Raw genomic sequence first — 14,291 nt, forward strand, 5'->3', positions numbered from 1 at the left:
TCAGACCAATCATAAGAAGAAAATTTTCAGGCATTACCTGAATATGCCATTTATTAATAAACAGCACTAGCTAAGCAGACACATTAGTCTTCATATATACTTAACAGCAACAGAATTCTATATAGTTCTCCATGCTTTAGTGTGTAAGTGACCTTTAATTTACACTTAAAATTCCAATATGAAATCTGAACAGTAGAATACGGTATATTCTTTGATACTTTGGTCAAAGCTATTAAAAAATAAAAATAAAAATCCTAAAAATGTCTTTCTTATTCAAACTAATAAGTGAAATCGTACATGAAGATTTTAACCTGTAATGCAGTCACTATAGTTAGAAATACATATTTAACTCAGTATGGGAAATTTTACTTTAGACAGATCGCCATTTTAACTAATGTGAATCTGAGGATGAAATTGTCAGGAGGGAAGATGGAGGGGAGAAGTAGGGGGCAGAGCTCTGTCAGTAGGATCATCAGAGCAAGGAAGAGAGAGAAAGAACAGAAACCAGGAAGTGGAGTCAACATCAGAATCATGCAGGAGCTGACGAACGCACCAGATTGGACCTCTCAGAGGTTTTGGTCTTGGGACCTCTTTACACACTTGAAAATTACTGAGAATACCAAAGAGCTTTTATTTGTGTTGGTTGTATCCACTGATATTTACTATTTTAAATATTAAATGGAGAAATTTCCAAAATATTTAATAATTCATTAAAAATACCAATAAGTTCATAACATATTAATATAAAAGTGTTTATGAAAAATAACTGTGTTTTCCAAAAATAAAAGACTCAGCAAGGAGAATATCATTGTTTTACTTTCTGCAAAACTCCTTTAAGCCTGGCTTATTAGAAGACAAGTAGATTCTCATATTTCTTTCTGCATTCAATCTGTTTCTATATTATATTTTACAAAGCCTCTGTACACCCATAAGAGGGTAGAGTTCAAAAGGCAAATATTGTCTCTGAATTATTAAGAAAATAGTTTTAACTTCACAGACGCCTTTAATAGGGTCTTGAAAACCCCTAGGGTTTCCAGGACCACACTTTTTAAAAGGTGGCAAATGAAAGTGATTTGCAGACCAGCATAAAATTAAAGCCCATAAACAAAGGGGCTTAGCTTCTAAGTCTAAGAATTCTGGGTTTCAACAGAATTAGAATTATAATGGAACCAGCTTGTAGAGACAATTATCCACTATCCTATTTCCAAATGTAAATATAGAATCAACTCTATAGACTTTCCTTCAGGTAGTCATGGAATTTTAAAGCAGGAAAAATTGCTTTTGCATGTATAAAAGATTGTACTGACAAGCCAATAGTAAAGTTTACTGAATAATTACATAATTAAGATTAGATCATAGCTTTACTTCATTACAATAATTATGGTAAGATGTTAGAAAGCATTACTGAGGGACAGCTCTCTTTTCTGAAGAGCTATTAAAAAAATGAATATCCACATATTTAGAACAGTATAAAAAAAATTCCTTTCTGGAGACAGAACATGAACCAAAAGCCTTTTAGAATCTCCTTCAGACTTAAGTGTCTCTGAGTATTTTTATCCCATTGAAATGAGCTCTGACACATCTGATATTTCTGCCTTTACATACTTTTCTATTTCACATACAATAATTGCTGTAAACTTCTCCACTTACAATTCTTCTTTGTTTTTCCTCTTAATTCTTCTCTTTTCAGTGTTTTGGCTCCAATTCCAGCCACGACTCTCACCTAGTTTCATTCACTGTTCCCTATACTTTTCCATACACCTATTAAGTCAGTTTACATTTTGAAATACAAAAATATAATTAAATGTTATACATTCTTCTGCATTATAAAGACAACAGCAACTCAAACTATGAATAAGTTGAAAGAGAGGTGAAAAACATGACTTCAAATGACAAAAAATTTTGAAATAGATGCTTGCACATTACTTTGTATGCAAAAGCATTTAAGTTATTTCAATACTTTATGTTCTGCTTGTATCATCAACCACCCACTTGTTCTTTCTCAATCTATAAACCCCAGGGAGGGAAAAACAATGATAAATCAAAACTTGTCCTGGGTGAATACACATAAATGACCTGGTAAAGATACCCCAAAAATAAGAAGGTGGCAAATAAGGCTTTTTTTCTTAGGAAAAAAAAATCAAGGAATAGAGTTTAACTCTTGTATAATACAGTCAGTTAAAGCTTTCTAAATCAGCCAAAGGCTGTAGCTAAGCAACATGATTCTTCACTGTGCTCAAAAAGGGGGCTGCCAAGCATCAGTAGCCTCATTTCTCACTGAAAGCTTTGACAAGTTTCCACCATATTTTATATAACTGTAGCAGAGGGAGTGCCAGATTAGATCTGATTTGCTGTCATAATGGGATTTTTTTTCCCTCATAAGTTAATGATGCACAGCTATATTTAACCCCTAAAAAGTCACCCCCGGGCACTCACTGTATATTCTGATTGCCTCTCATATCTAGAATTGGACAAGTAGCAATTTTTCTGCTACTGAATATGACAAAAGCAAAGGTTTAATAGGTAGATTTTTTTTCCTGATTGACTCCATTATAAATTTAGCTACATACTCCAAATCTGTTCACTAACTTCATATTTCATCAGATGCTCTCTCATCAAATTGAAAAGATCAAGAAATCTAGGACTTTGAGTTCACATCCACTGTTGTATGTTAAGTCAGTCTTCCTGCCCCAGCCCACTCTAGCCTAGCTGTGTGTGCTGATCTCCCACCTTTAAGCTCGGCCACATTCTAATCCCAGGTCACAGAGAAGTTTGGGAGTATTTTAGGTATTCTGTCTTCAGCAATAGTTAGAATCTAAAATGTATTTATATATTATCATAAACACAGTAGATCACCCTGGCATCCCTGTTCCCAGTGAGTTCCAATCTTCCATAGCCACCTTTGTTGTTTTATTCCTACATTCTGATTTGTATTCTAATTCCCTGCTAGGAATGGGTCCCTTTCCTTAACACTTGCCATCTTAACTGATGCCCAGACAATGTGTACAGCCGTCGCCAACCTCTACCTACAGAGATGGATCTTATCCCTTGGGTCCAGTTTCCCACTGGACATTCCTACCATTCCCAGTCACTGCCAGGCATTGAAACAAGAGTACGTACACTGGCAAGAAACTTCTGCTGCTGCCACTCACATACCTACAAGATGAAAGCCTGCTATATTGATCCTAATCCAAATTTCTTTGTGAGCTTGCCATACCCACTTGGAAATTTGTTTTGGCCACCTAGAGTTAGATCAGTTCTTCTTGATTGGTATATTCCTAACCAATTAGTCAAGTATAAGATTCCAGCATGCCTCTTGGCTGAACTCCTATGGGTAAAATCACAGGACTAACAGTATCAGCCCATAGGCTGTTACCAGTCAGTGATTCTCTTTCCAAACTACCATATGTTACTCATAGTACCTTTTTATAGTTTAAACTTCTGAAATACCACTTCTACTTTCACGACATTAATCAAGTTACTTAAACCACTCTTAAGTCTTAGTTTTCTCATCTAGAAAAGAGGAATAACAATAATATATAATTAAGTATGAGATGGATATGTCTTATTTTTTATTATTAAATAACTATTTTCTTACACAGAGATTGAAGAACAAACTTGTATCAAAGGGATACTTTACTTCTGGTGTCTCATGGACTTTTCAGACTTGGGCTAAAGAAAACTCAATTATTAGCAAATATTATCAAAAGTGCCTTTACCTACACCACTCATGAGAGATCTTATAAATAAGATCTTGTAAGAGCTTTTTTAAAAAACATTTTATGTAATCCATGAAGTTGACAAAGTAGAAAGCTATAAATCAAGATTTAATGATTCAAAGTACTGCCAATGCAAGGATAATCAGAGCATTCCTTTTGGATGGAAGTAACTTTCAACTGTTCCCTTTAATATATGTCAAAAGTATAAAATCTCAGGGTTGGAAAGAAACTTAAGAGGCACCTAGTCCAACTGTACAGCCAATTTTGCATGAAGTTTTTATGAATCCTGCAAAATTCTGTCAAGTTGTATCTTTCATGTTGAAAATACTAAAGCTGGTAGCATCCTCACCAAGTGGTCATTTAGGCTAGATGTGATGGCACAACTCTAATATATAACTTTACAATTTCCTTTTTAAAAATATATGTATTATTCAATTTTTGAACAATTCTGATTTCTATGAAGTTCCACTTGCACTGAGTTAAACAGAGCCTTTTGCAATCCCTGTTGGTTTACTTGTAAGTCACAGCTTAGCCCCTGGGTCCTTTCAGTAAAAGTATAAATATCCATATACTAGCTATTTTCATATTTGAAGACAGTTGTTAGATCAACCACAGGTCTTCTCTTCCCTGGAAAAACATCCTAATTTCTTTGATTCTTCAAAATACAAGGTGTCAAAGTCCTTAATAATACTAATTTTTCTCTTCTGAATGGGCCTCAATTTCTATGTTGAACTGCAATTCAATATATTGAATGTTTTATATATGTTCTATAAATTTCTATATTCCTTGTCACACTATTTCAGGTGTTTTCTGCTGAGTTGAGAATACAGTGAGATGTTAACCTCCCAAAATCCAGAGAACAACTTAAGACTAAGTTGGCTTTTGCTACTGTAGTTTTGCAGTCACACCACACTATTTTTCACATGTGCTACAACTCAGCCATACCATTCTTCCTATGCTCAAAAGTTAGGTTATTTGATTCATTCAGGATCTTCCTTTTGTTCCTATTAAGTTTCATCCTGATAGATATGTCAATTTATCCAACTCAGCAGTATCTTTTTAGTCTGATTTTTAACTTCAGATGAATTTATTATTCTTAATTACCTGTTTCTCATATCATTATTCAAAGAACTGATGAACATTCTGGCCAGCACAAGGCCACAAATAAAACCCTATAATAAACTACTTTTTTAGTTTCAAGACAGAAATATTGACAGTGTTTAATTGGTTCCTACATTTGCTTTCAAATTTCAGTGTATTACCTTTTACATTTGACCATCTATTTGGATTTACAGAGTATATTATTTTAAATTGTAAAACATTTACCAATTCTTCATAGTAAGATGGTCTGTGACCTAGAAAATCTTCCCCACACAAAGATTGTCTGATTATCTCAAAGCAAACTACTCATTTCTGAACTTGAAGATTGGTTATGCATCACTCTTTACAAAAAAGGCAAATGTTCCAAATATGCTGACCTACTCTATGATGACAAGTGCTTGTCAGTGGTGTCAATGAAGCAGGTATTTTTTTTTTAAATATATCAGCTATTCCTTCAAAGTAAATGTGACATTTTAATAATCCATGAGGAAGCCTTTTGAAGTGAGCATTTTGAAAGCGGATATTTGGAAATGTTTTCAGTGTTATGTGGTTTCTGTAGCCAAAAACTATAAATACTCACATAGCCATACAATTTAAACTTGGAAATAAAATTTCCTAATCTGTTTAAAAATATTCTCTGTGAAAGTTTGAGTGGACTTTTAACCTATTCTTTTAAAATATTAAAATGCCTAGCTTTCCAATTAGTTTTCAGGGACCAACTGACATCAGGTAAGATGAAAAACTGCCAGCTGTATTTCTGAAAAAAGACAAAACAAATGGGAAAAAAAAAAAAAACCTTTGCAAAATTAGTAGCTTGAGACTGAAAAATGAGCATTATAATTTAGCAAATACAGTCAACAATTTATTTCTTAAATTTGGACTAACATATACTTGTGAGGCATATTTTCAACTATGACAGACATTAAAACTAAGTATAAAAATAAACTGAACTTAGAGACCTCTGAGTCACTGCATTACTAAGTATTAAACTAAAAATTTTTTAAATGATGAAGCAGAATCATAACACTGACCCTGAAAATTTTTCAAAAATTGTAACTCAGTCAACTACATTGCTCTCATTAAAGATATGTTTATTTTTACAAGATATAATCTACATTAAAATATCATTTCATCTTTATCTCAACCCAATTAAGTTTCATGATTTATAATATACAGAATATATAACAAAAGATGCATATACTTTGTAGACTAAAAATATACAAATACTCTGGGTGGATGCTTAAACCTTCTAATGGAAACAAAGCAAAAGAAAACCTTTCAAACAAAAATGAGTATCAATTTATTTGAGTCTTTTTAATAAACTATTCTGTAGGAAAGGATTTTGTGTACTCACAGCAAACAATGATATGGAAATAGGTCAAGAATTATTCAAATGGATACTGAAAATATAGGCAGGTCCAGGTAGCAGTGACCTGGATCAGTTATGAAAACAGCCAGAATAATCCTGCAATCCAGCTCAGGGTGTCGACTCAGATCTTATTTTACTATGCCCTTCAAAAAATACTTAGTGGCCTCCTAGACCCTATAACAACCCAAACTTGCTGAGAGATTATTTTCCTGACCAACTTTCCCATGCCTTTCTAAAGTGCTCCTGAGGTTTTGGTCATTGGTTTCATACCACTTAGCTGTTTCTGACATCAGACTTGCTGTACTAGTTTAAGATAACTTGGAGGCTGAAAAGTCAATACACTGGGGGAAAAATTTTTAAATGAAAAGTTTGCCTTAATTATAATTTTGAAATTGGTAATTGCCTCAATTATTTATAAGAAAATAATGTTAAACACTGGTAAGATAAAATCACAGTAAACATGATGAGTGCCCTTGTTTCTTGTAATGTGGATATTCATCAAGACAGGTCCTTACACCCAATGATCCTGGGGTCTGTAATGGAAGATTTGTGACAAGGAACAAAGGAGATGAAAAATGCCCTGGACAAAAGCTTTTCTTTCTGTTTTCTCAAGCAGTAAAAAAGTCAATAAAAGCCAGTGCCTAGTCTCCAATTCACATCACTACAGGGAACGACTGAACTAGTCACAAGTCTGAGGATGTGCCCTGAGTGACCAGCACCAACTACAGAAGCTTAGAGAAGCCCAACAGAAAAGTATGAAGAGTTCCAGGCCCGTCCCATGCAAATCACACTATCCACCAAGGACCTCATGGGTCCAGCCTAGGACACCAAGATCTCCTCCTCCCAATCCCAGGACTGGGCAAGGAAAGGGGTGGAGGGATACAGGGTTCAAGTCAAAACATGCATTTTGTAGACTCAGTGTTTGTTGATGTTATTTTTTGATCACTGAACCTCTTTCTACAACACATTCAAATGAGATTCATTGAACGGTCGGTTGTCTTACAGGATATGTTTTTCCAGTTTCTCTTATAGGAATTGAATAAATACAATGCTCCCATATAAAAGTTAAATATTTCACCCTAATCTTTGTTAACCAGAATAGAGGGTAATAGTTTATCTTGAAATAAATTAGTTTATTTGAAAGCTTTAAAGAGATGGAATACATAGAAAATTAATAATCCTGATGCAATGAAAATAAATCAATATTCCAAAAGGAGAAAGAAGTTCTTCCAATAAGACCATCTAGTCAGATAAATAAGGAAGAAAAAACTACACTGAGATTATTAGAGGCAAGCAGCAACTGTAATAGACTGATAAGTTAATATCTCCTTGTTTCTAGACAGACTGCTTATTGAACCACCCAGGAGCACCACTGAAACAAGTCTATACAGAAATGAGCACATACAGATCAATATCCACAATATGACACCCATGCAGAAAAAAATTCCACCCTGGCTGAAAGACAAAGCTACATGGCTATATACCATTGGCATGGAGATAGGTAATCAGGCTAAAGATATTTACCAAATCAGTGAATGAAATTCATATCTTTAGAAATGTCAGAATCACCCAAAGGGAAGTAGAAACCCAGGAAAGTTCAAAACCATGAGAACAGATAAGAAAGGGAGGTGAAAAGATCATGACTTCTGTGACTTGACAAGACAGAAACATTCTCTCTACATAATTGGGTCCGAATTTGGGGTGGGAGTGAAGGAAGTGAGGGCTGTGTGGAAGGCTGGCTACATGGAGGTTTATGGAGATGTGAGAGTGGGTGTGGGGGTCATGGGAACATGGTTGGGGTGTGTGATGGGTTTAGAGGATGTGGGTGATTGTGGAGATTTCTAGAGGGATTAGCGAGTGGGAAGGTTGAGGGATATTGTGGTGGGAAGTGTAGAGGGCAGGCGCAGGTATGTGTGGAATGTAGGGGGGTGTGGGGAGCTGTGGGAAATTATTTGGATGGTGGTGGCCTATAGGAACATGTGGCTTAAGTGTGGCAGGATAGTGGGGCGTGCACATGGGAAACACGCAATGAGCATATGTACATGTGTGCACATCTGTCTACACATCTTTTTGCATGTAATGGCACAGATAAGTGCTTCCTGTTAAATTTCCTTTTGATTTAAAATTCCTAACCTTACAATTGCACTATGTACAACCATCTTTCACACGGGCAAAAATTCAAATGGAAGATGTAGATTATGGGAATAGCCCCTATTTTAAAAGGCAAAAGATTTATACAATCTGAAGAGAAACCAGAGTATTAGACCCTATTTTAAATAAATCAAGCTGACTTTTCTCATAAATTCATGGACTCAAAGTTGAGATAGCCCAAGTACTCAAGGTCAGGAACTTTACTGTACATTTGTTTCAGAGAATTTGGGGACCTCACAGATAGATCACTGAAAATGAAATGAGGATGGAATCACAACTCCTCTCTGAAGTGACAAAAGACAAGTGAAACTAATTTAAAAAGACATATGCACCCCAATGTTCATAGCAGCATTATTTACAATTGCTAAGGTATGGAAGCAACCTAAGTGTCCACCAACAGAACAATGGATAAAGAAGATGTGGTATATATATATATATATACAATGGAATACTACTCAGCCATAAAAAGAATGAAATTTTGCCATTTGCAGCAACATGGATGGACTTGGAAGGCACTATGTTAAGTGAAATAAGTCAGAGAAAGAAAAATGCTATATGATATCACTTATATGTGAAATCTAAAAAATACAACAAACTAGGGAATATAACAACAAAAAAGCAGACTCACAGATATAGAGAACAAACTAGTTATTACCAGTGGGGAGAGGGAAGCGGGGAGGGGCAACATAGGGTTAGAGAGACAAAAAGGGTTATTATGGGATTACATGAAATTATTTGTATGAAACTTGGAAACTATAAAACACTATAGAACTTAAAGAATATTTCATTCCATAGAAAAATTAATTACTAAAAAAAAAAAATGACAGTCTTATTTCTAGAAGTATGATCTCTATGCCTGTTTCTCACCAACCAGAGTCGCATGAAATCAAGTATGGATAGGAACTGAAAATTGGAAAAAAACACATCAAATATACACATTTCCATTCCAGGTTACAATGTACAGTTTTCTCCTTATTTTCAAAATCACCCTGCCATACTTTATTGTTTCTCTAGCAGATGGCAAGGTGTCTGAATGAATACCATCAATGTTTCAACAAGCATCATACTCCACAAAAATGTGCAGAATCTGGTTGATCCCTCCTGGGACTGGTTTCTCACTTCATGGCTATTTTAATTTCCAGCCCATTTTGAAGAATAGGGTCAGCCTTCTACTAAAGCCAAACTTCAGAGATAATTTTAGTTTCAGCCTTCTCTCAGTCCCCAAATGACAGTTATTCTGCACAAATTTCATTTTCTAATCTTCTTTCAGTTCATTTGGCAACATTCATAGCTGCATAGGAGATTCCACACACACCCCCCCCCGCCCCGAGATGCCTCTTGTTTACTTTTCCAGACAAATACAATATATTCAAAGGTAATATATTTCTGAGCTTCCGACTTCAGAGAACTTTATCTCCATGTTCTTACCTCTGAATTGTTAAGATGACACTTGTGAGTTCCTGAAAACCAGCCATCACTTGAACACTGGTCAATGTCCACTTTCTGAAGATTTATGTCAACTTTCATGACACCCCTTAAAAACAGAGAAAGACAGAAAGAACAAATTAATCTGGGCTTTTGCAATTTGTAACTCTTTATTCTACCCTAGAAGTCAGACAAATCAGCATAAAGAATGCACTAAAATTTTTCAAATTTCCCACTCATATTCATTTAACAGGTACCAACTGAAGATAGAGACACAACAGAACAAAATCAGCAAGTATTATTTTTATGTAAGTCCCAAAGGCAGGGGTTCTGTACTGTTAACTGTCTTCATCTCCCTGTATAATGATTGGTGCCCAGTAGGTGTTCAATAAATATTTGTTGATTGACCAAACTCAGGACAGTATTGCTCCAGACATGGTAGCAAAGTTGACTCTGATTTAATATCTGTTCCCAGTACCCATTCTATTAAAGTAAAAAAATTTAAAGCCCTTATCTCATTTCTTTCTATTTCTAGTTCCCAATGCAAGGCCAGGGATGGGAAAGTTGGGACAAGGTGGCAAGGGTGCTTAATTAGGAGAAAGACAGTGTCAGAAAATAAGCATCTCTTTCCTCTGATCTTCTATCACAGTCATTTTAATCAGTTCTTCAGGTCTTCCAGTGTTCCACACCAGAGATTTGCACCATCCACAGAAGTACTGATTAGTGTTTATTCTTTTAAGTCTAGAAACAAGAACACTGCATTTCACTTACCCATTTGAGAAAAGTCATTAAGAAAGAGAACTCACAAATTCAGAGCCAAAAGCAAAATTGCAAAGGAAGTTCCAACTTTAAAATTCCTCCATTTTTGCCAACAAATCTCCCTACATTTTCCTAAGATCCCCCTCTTCTATTTTTCACCACCACCAGCATCCCTAGCAGCAGAAGCAACAGACATACATGTCTTACACTGAACTACTGCACCTGGAATTAATTGAAATAATTTTTCTGTGGACTGGGCCGTGAAGTCCACAGCTCTGTAATGTCTTTTTTCACAAACTTAAATAAAGCAGAAACACTCCAATAAAACTCACTAAACATAAAAACACATGTTCAAGGTCCCATGTCCCCAACTTAAACTATTTTCATTATGATATTATTAAATGTGTACAAACATAAAGGTAGGCTCAAATTCCTTATATTATAGCTCTTCCAGCTACAGCATACACATATACACAAAATAACAAAACAAATGCAAATGAAACTGTCAAGCCAATAAATTTGAAATTTAAAATATTAATTTAAAAACACCAATGATTACATTTTTTCCACCTCTCAGAAAGGGGATATGATACCAACTGCTAGTTCAGTAAGCCTATTTTACCATGTTATGACTCATTTTTCTCATCTATTTTCTCCTTTCAAGCTACTGTGAAATCTTCTGACAGAGTGGCTTCATGTCACTGGGGCTTCATCTAGAGTGAATAAATCATTTACTTCTTAAGGCTGCCTCTGTTCTTATTAACCTGTGACAAAGTATGTACTACACCACATAGTGCTAACAAGCAGGCACACCAAAACCTCCTGTTAGTACTTGGATGTCCAGGCAACCCAGAATATGTGTAAGTTCACTTCTCAGGGGATCACTGAAAGGAAAACCCAAATGTTTACCATAAAAAACTTACAAATCCTTCTGAGAAATAGCCGCAGTTTGCAAAACATTACTATTGTGGACCATAATTCCATAAAACAAATGCTATTCATGTGATAAATAACTGAACTCCCAAGTAATAGAATGCCTTGACCCAGTTCACTCCTTCACTCTTTCAACAAATACTTATCACCTGGAATGTGCATATCAACATGAGAAGCCATGAAGGTGAACCATACAGGTCCTGCCCAAGCAATCCCAAAAGGTTTAGGGTGTCTTAAAAAGTATCAGAATGTTTCATGGAGAATGGACGCTAAATCCTGGGGGATGTGGAAAGTTACCATTTGGGATAGAGCAGGTATTCCATAAATATTGGCTGACTTGTTGACCTCCTTCACCCACCAAGATTTCCCACAGAACTATGTTCTAACCGGTCCTGCCAATCACGCAAGCCCACTCTCGGCTCTACTCATGCTCTTTGGAAAATAACATTCTTTTTCTAATTCATTCAATAAATCACCTACTGAGCACCTACTATGGGCCAAAATTGTTCTTGGTCTTTGAAACACATTAGTAAGTCAGAGGGGAAAAAAAATTTCCTGCCTTCATGGAGCTCATTTCCAGTGTGGGACAAATAATAAATCATGGCTATAATACATAAGTAAACTATGCTACACATTACAAACTAAAAAGAGCAATGGAGAAAAAAAAACTCAAGCAGGTAAGGAGGATGGGTGGGAATAGAAGGTAAGTTATAAAAAAATTTTTTAAAGGATGTCAGGATAAGCCTCACTGAGGTGAGATTTCTAACCCAGTGGTTCAAGGTATAATCATAGCAAGTTTATACTCACACATTTTCTCAAGGACACAAAATTTCCCACTGGACTAAGCACAAGATGGGATTCATCCCCCAATGAGATTTGTGATTTCCCTAATGTTCTCTCTCCATCAGTGGGCTTCCATCCATCCAAGTCCATAACCTGTTCATTCTGAAACTCACTCCCTGAATGAAAACAGTTGCCAAGTTCCTTAGATTCTACTCCTTGTCTGCTTCCTGCATCTCGACCCATACCCACCATTTCTGCTGTTTCTGCTTGGTTCAGGCCTTCATCTCAGGGAGCTAAAAAAAATGTTTGTAATAGTTTAGTAATTTAGACCTGTCTGACTTTGCTCCAGATGAGGATCTCAGTTTGTAGGTCCTGACATTTATACAGTTTAGGGTCCTTCTTTAAGAAACAAATACAAAATCATGAATATAAATTTATATCACAGTATGACCTTTGGCCCTACATCTTTGTGTTATAACTGCTGGATGGGTTGTAAGATCATTACCAGAAGGTATTTCTATACTAAGATGGCTGGCGGTAACTTAGCTATAGACAGATGTGACTATAAGCTATTTTAATATATATTACTAAATAATCCAGAACTGATCCTTAACCAATTTCCAAAAATGTCCACAGTCTAGGGAAAATGTAGTGGAGGGAGTTTATAGTAGAAAGAGACCATTCAGTTAAATCTTCCTTTTGCAAATTTTACAAAAAACAGTTGACCACAAAACTCGTTAGTGCCCATTCCAGGACTTTAGAAAGTTCCCATGCAAGCCAGCAGCCCTAAAGCTTAAGCATCAAACACTGCTGTCTGTTTAATCTTTGAAACCTGTAAATATGATCCTCACAATTCCCTGCTTAAAATCAGTATTTTCCACTCTTGTAAAGAATAAAACCCAGGCTCTTTGGTGTAACATTATACCCAGGCCCCTTCTACTTCCAACTCTCCACTCACTCTCTTGCATACATTTACTGTTCCATACAATTCAGAACTACACGTGAGGCCCTAAATAATTCATGCTATCTCAGAAAATCATTCTTTTATACATACCTTCATACCTAAAGCCCCTTTGCCTAAGCTGTGCTTTACCTATCATAGCTCCTACCTGGCTCCTTTCTAAAGTCTTCCATGAACTCCAAGTCTCATTTATAAACTAACTCTATTCTCCCCATTAAACACTGTGCTTACCTTCTTTATACCATTAGCGCTCTTTACTATAATATTTGATTTTAAATGATCTGTTTTTCTCACCATACTAAAATATCTATAGCCCATGTCTTTGTAATATTTTCCCTCAGCTCCTAAATCCACCCATCCCCAAAATTAACCCTGAAAAAACTGCAGATACTAGGGAGATGCAAATGGTAGCTAAAATAACAACGACCAAAAAAAGAAGAGAGAGAGAAAGAGAAACTAAAAACTATCATGAACTTATATGGGTGAATGAATAGAAAGAAAAACTAGATAGGTTGAAGGAAAGTTTTGAAATTCTGCTTTTGTTTCTTCACCATGTTACCTTGGACAATAATTTTCCTTCTCCATCACTCCAAAAAATTGACAGTAACAGCCCATGTACTCCTTTGTTAAGACCTCAGAAAGATCTAAGGCAGTGTTTCATAGAGGCTTTCAGCGAGACTAAAGGACTTCCGATGGTCATATGGGTATGCCTCAAAGACCTTCTCTGTTAAACAGAGATTCTAAGATTCTCAAGGCTTTACTGCATAGCAACCACAGGGCCTAAGATAGAAAACTTATCTTAAAAGAGATTTGTAAGTGTGGCTTTCATCTAGTAGAATGAACTCCAGTAAGATTCATGGAAAACCCACATTTTTCAATGAACAGCATAGACAGGAGAACTATCATCTTGAATTAAAAGGAAATGAGTACAACATTGTAAAAGACACCTCATCCACCGCCACCCCCACCCTTCTACGGGCATGTAGCAAGCTGAGAAGGCCACCCAGCAGCAGAGTCAGTTTCTTAAGGAAAAGGAAGGCTAGCTCAGAGGAGACACTCAAGGGCCCAGAGGGTAAAGTCAGGACCTTCA

The 14,291-nt window shown here is 35.9% G+C and overlaps 1 protein-coding gene across 1 annotated transcript in view; it reads right to left on the reverse strand.

Annotated features, from left to right (window-relative positions):
- GPR158 (G protein-coupled receptor 158) overlaps positions 1-14,291 on the reverse strand; it is a 304,199-nt gene that overhangs the window by 265,283 nt on the left and 24,625 nt on the right. The window contains exon 2 of the mRNA XM_032474100.1: positions 9,769-9,874. Within this exon, the coding sequence (XP_032329991.1) occupies positions 9,769-9,874 (106 nt within the window). The remainder of the gene's footprint in view (positions 1-9,768; positions 9,875-14,291) is intronic.

Source organism: Camelus ferus, chromosome 35 (assembly GCF_009834535.1).
Source record: "Camelus ferus isolate YT-003-E chromosome 35, BCGSAC_Cfer_1.0, whole genome shotgun sequence".
Taxonomy (NCBI): domain Eukaryota; kingdom Metazoa; phylum Chordata; class Mammalia; order Artiodactyla; family Camelidae; genus Camelus; species Camelus ferus.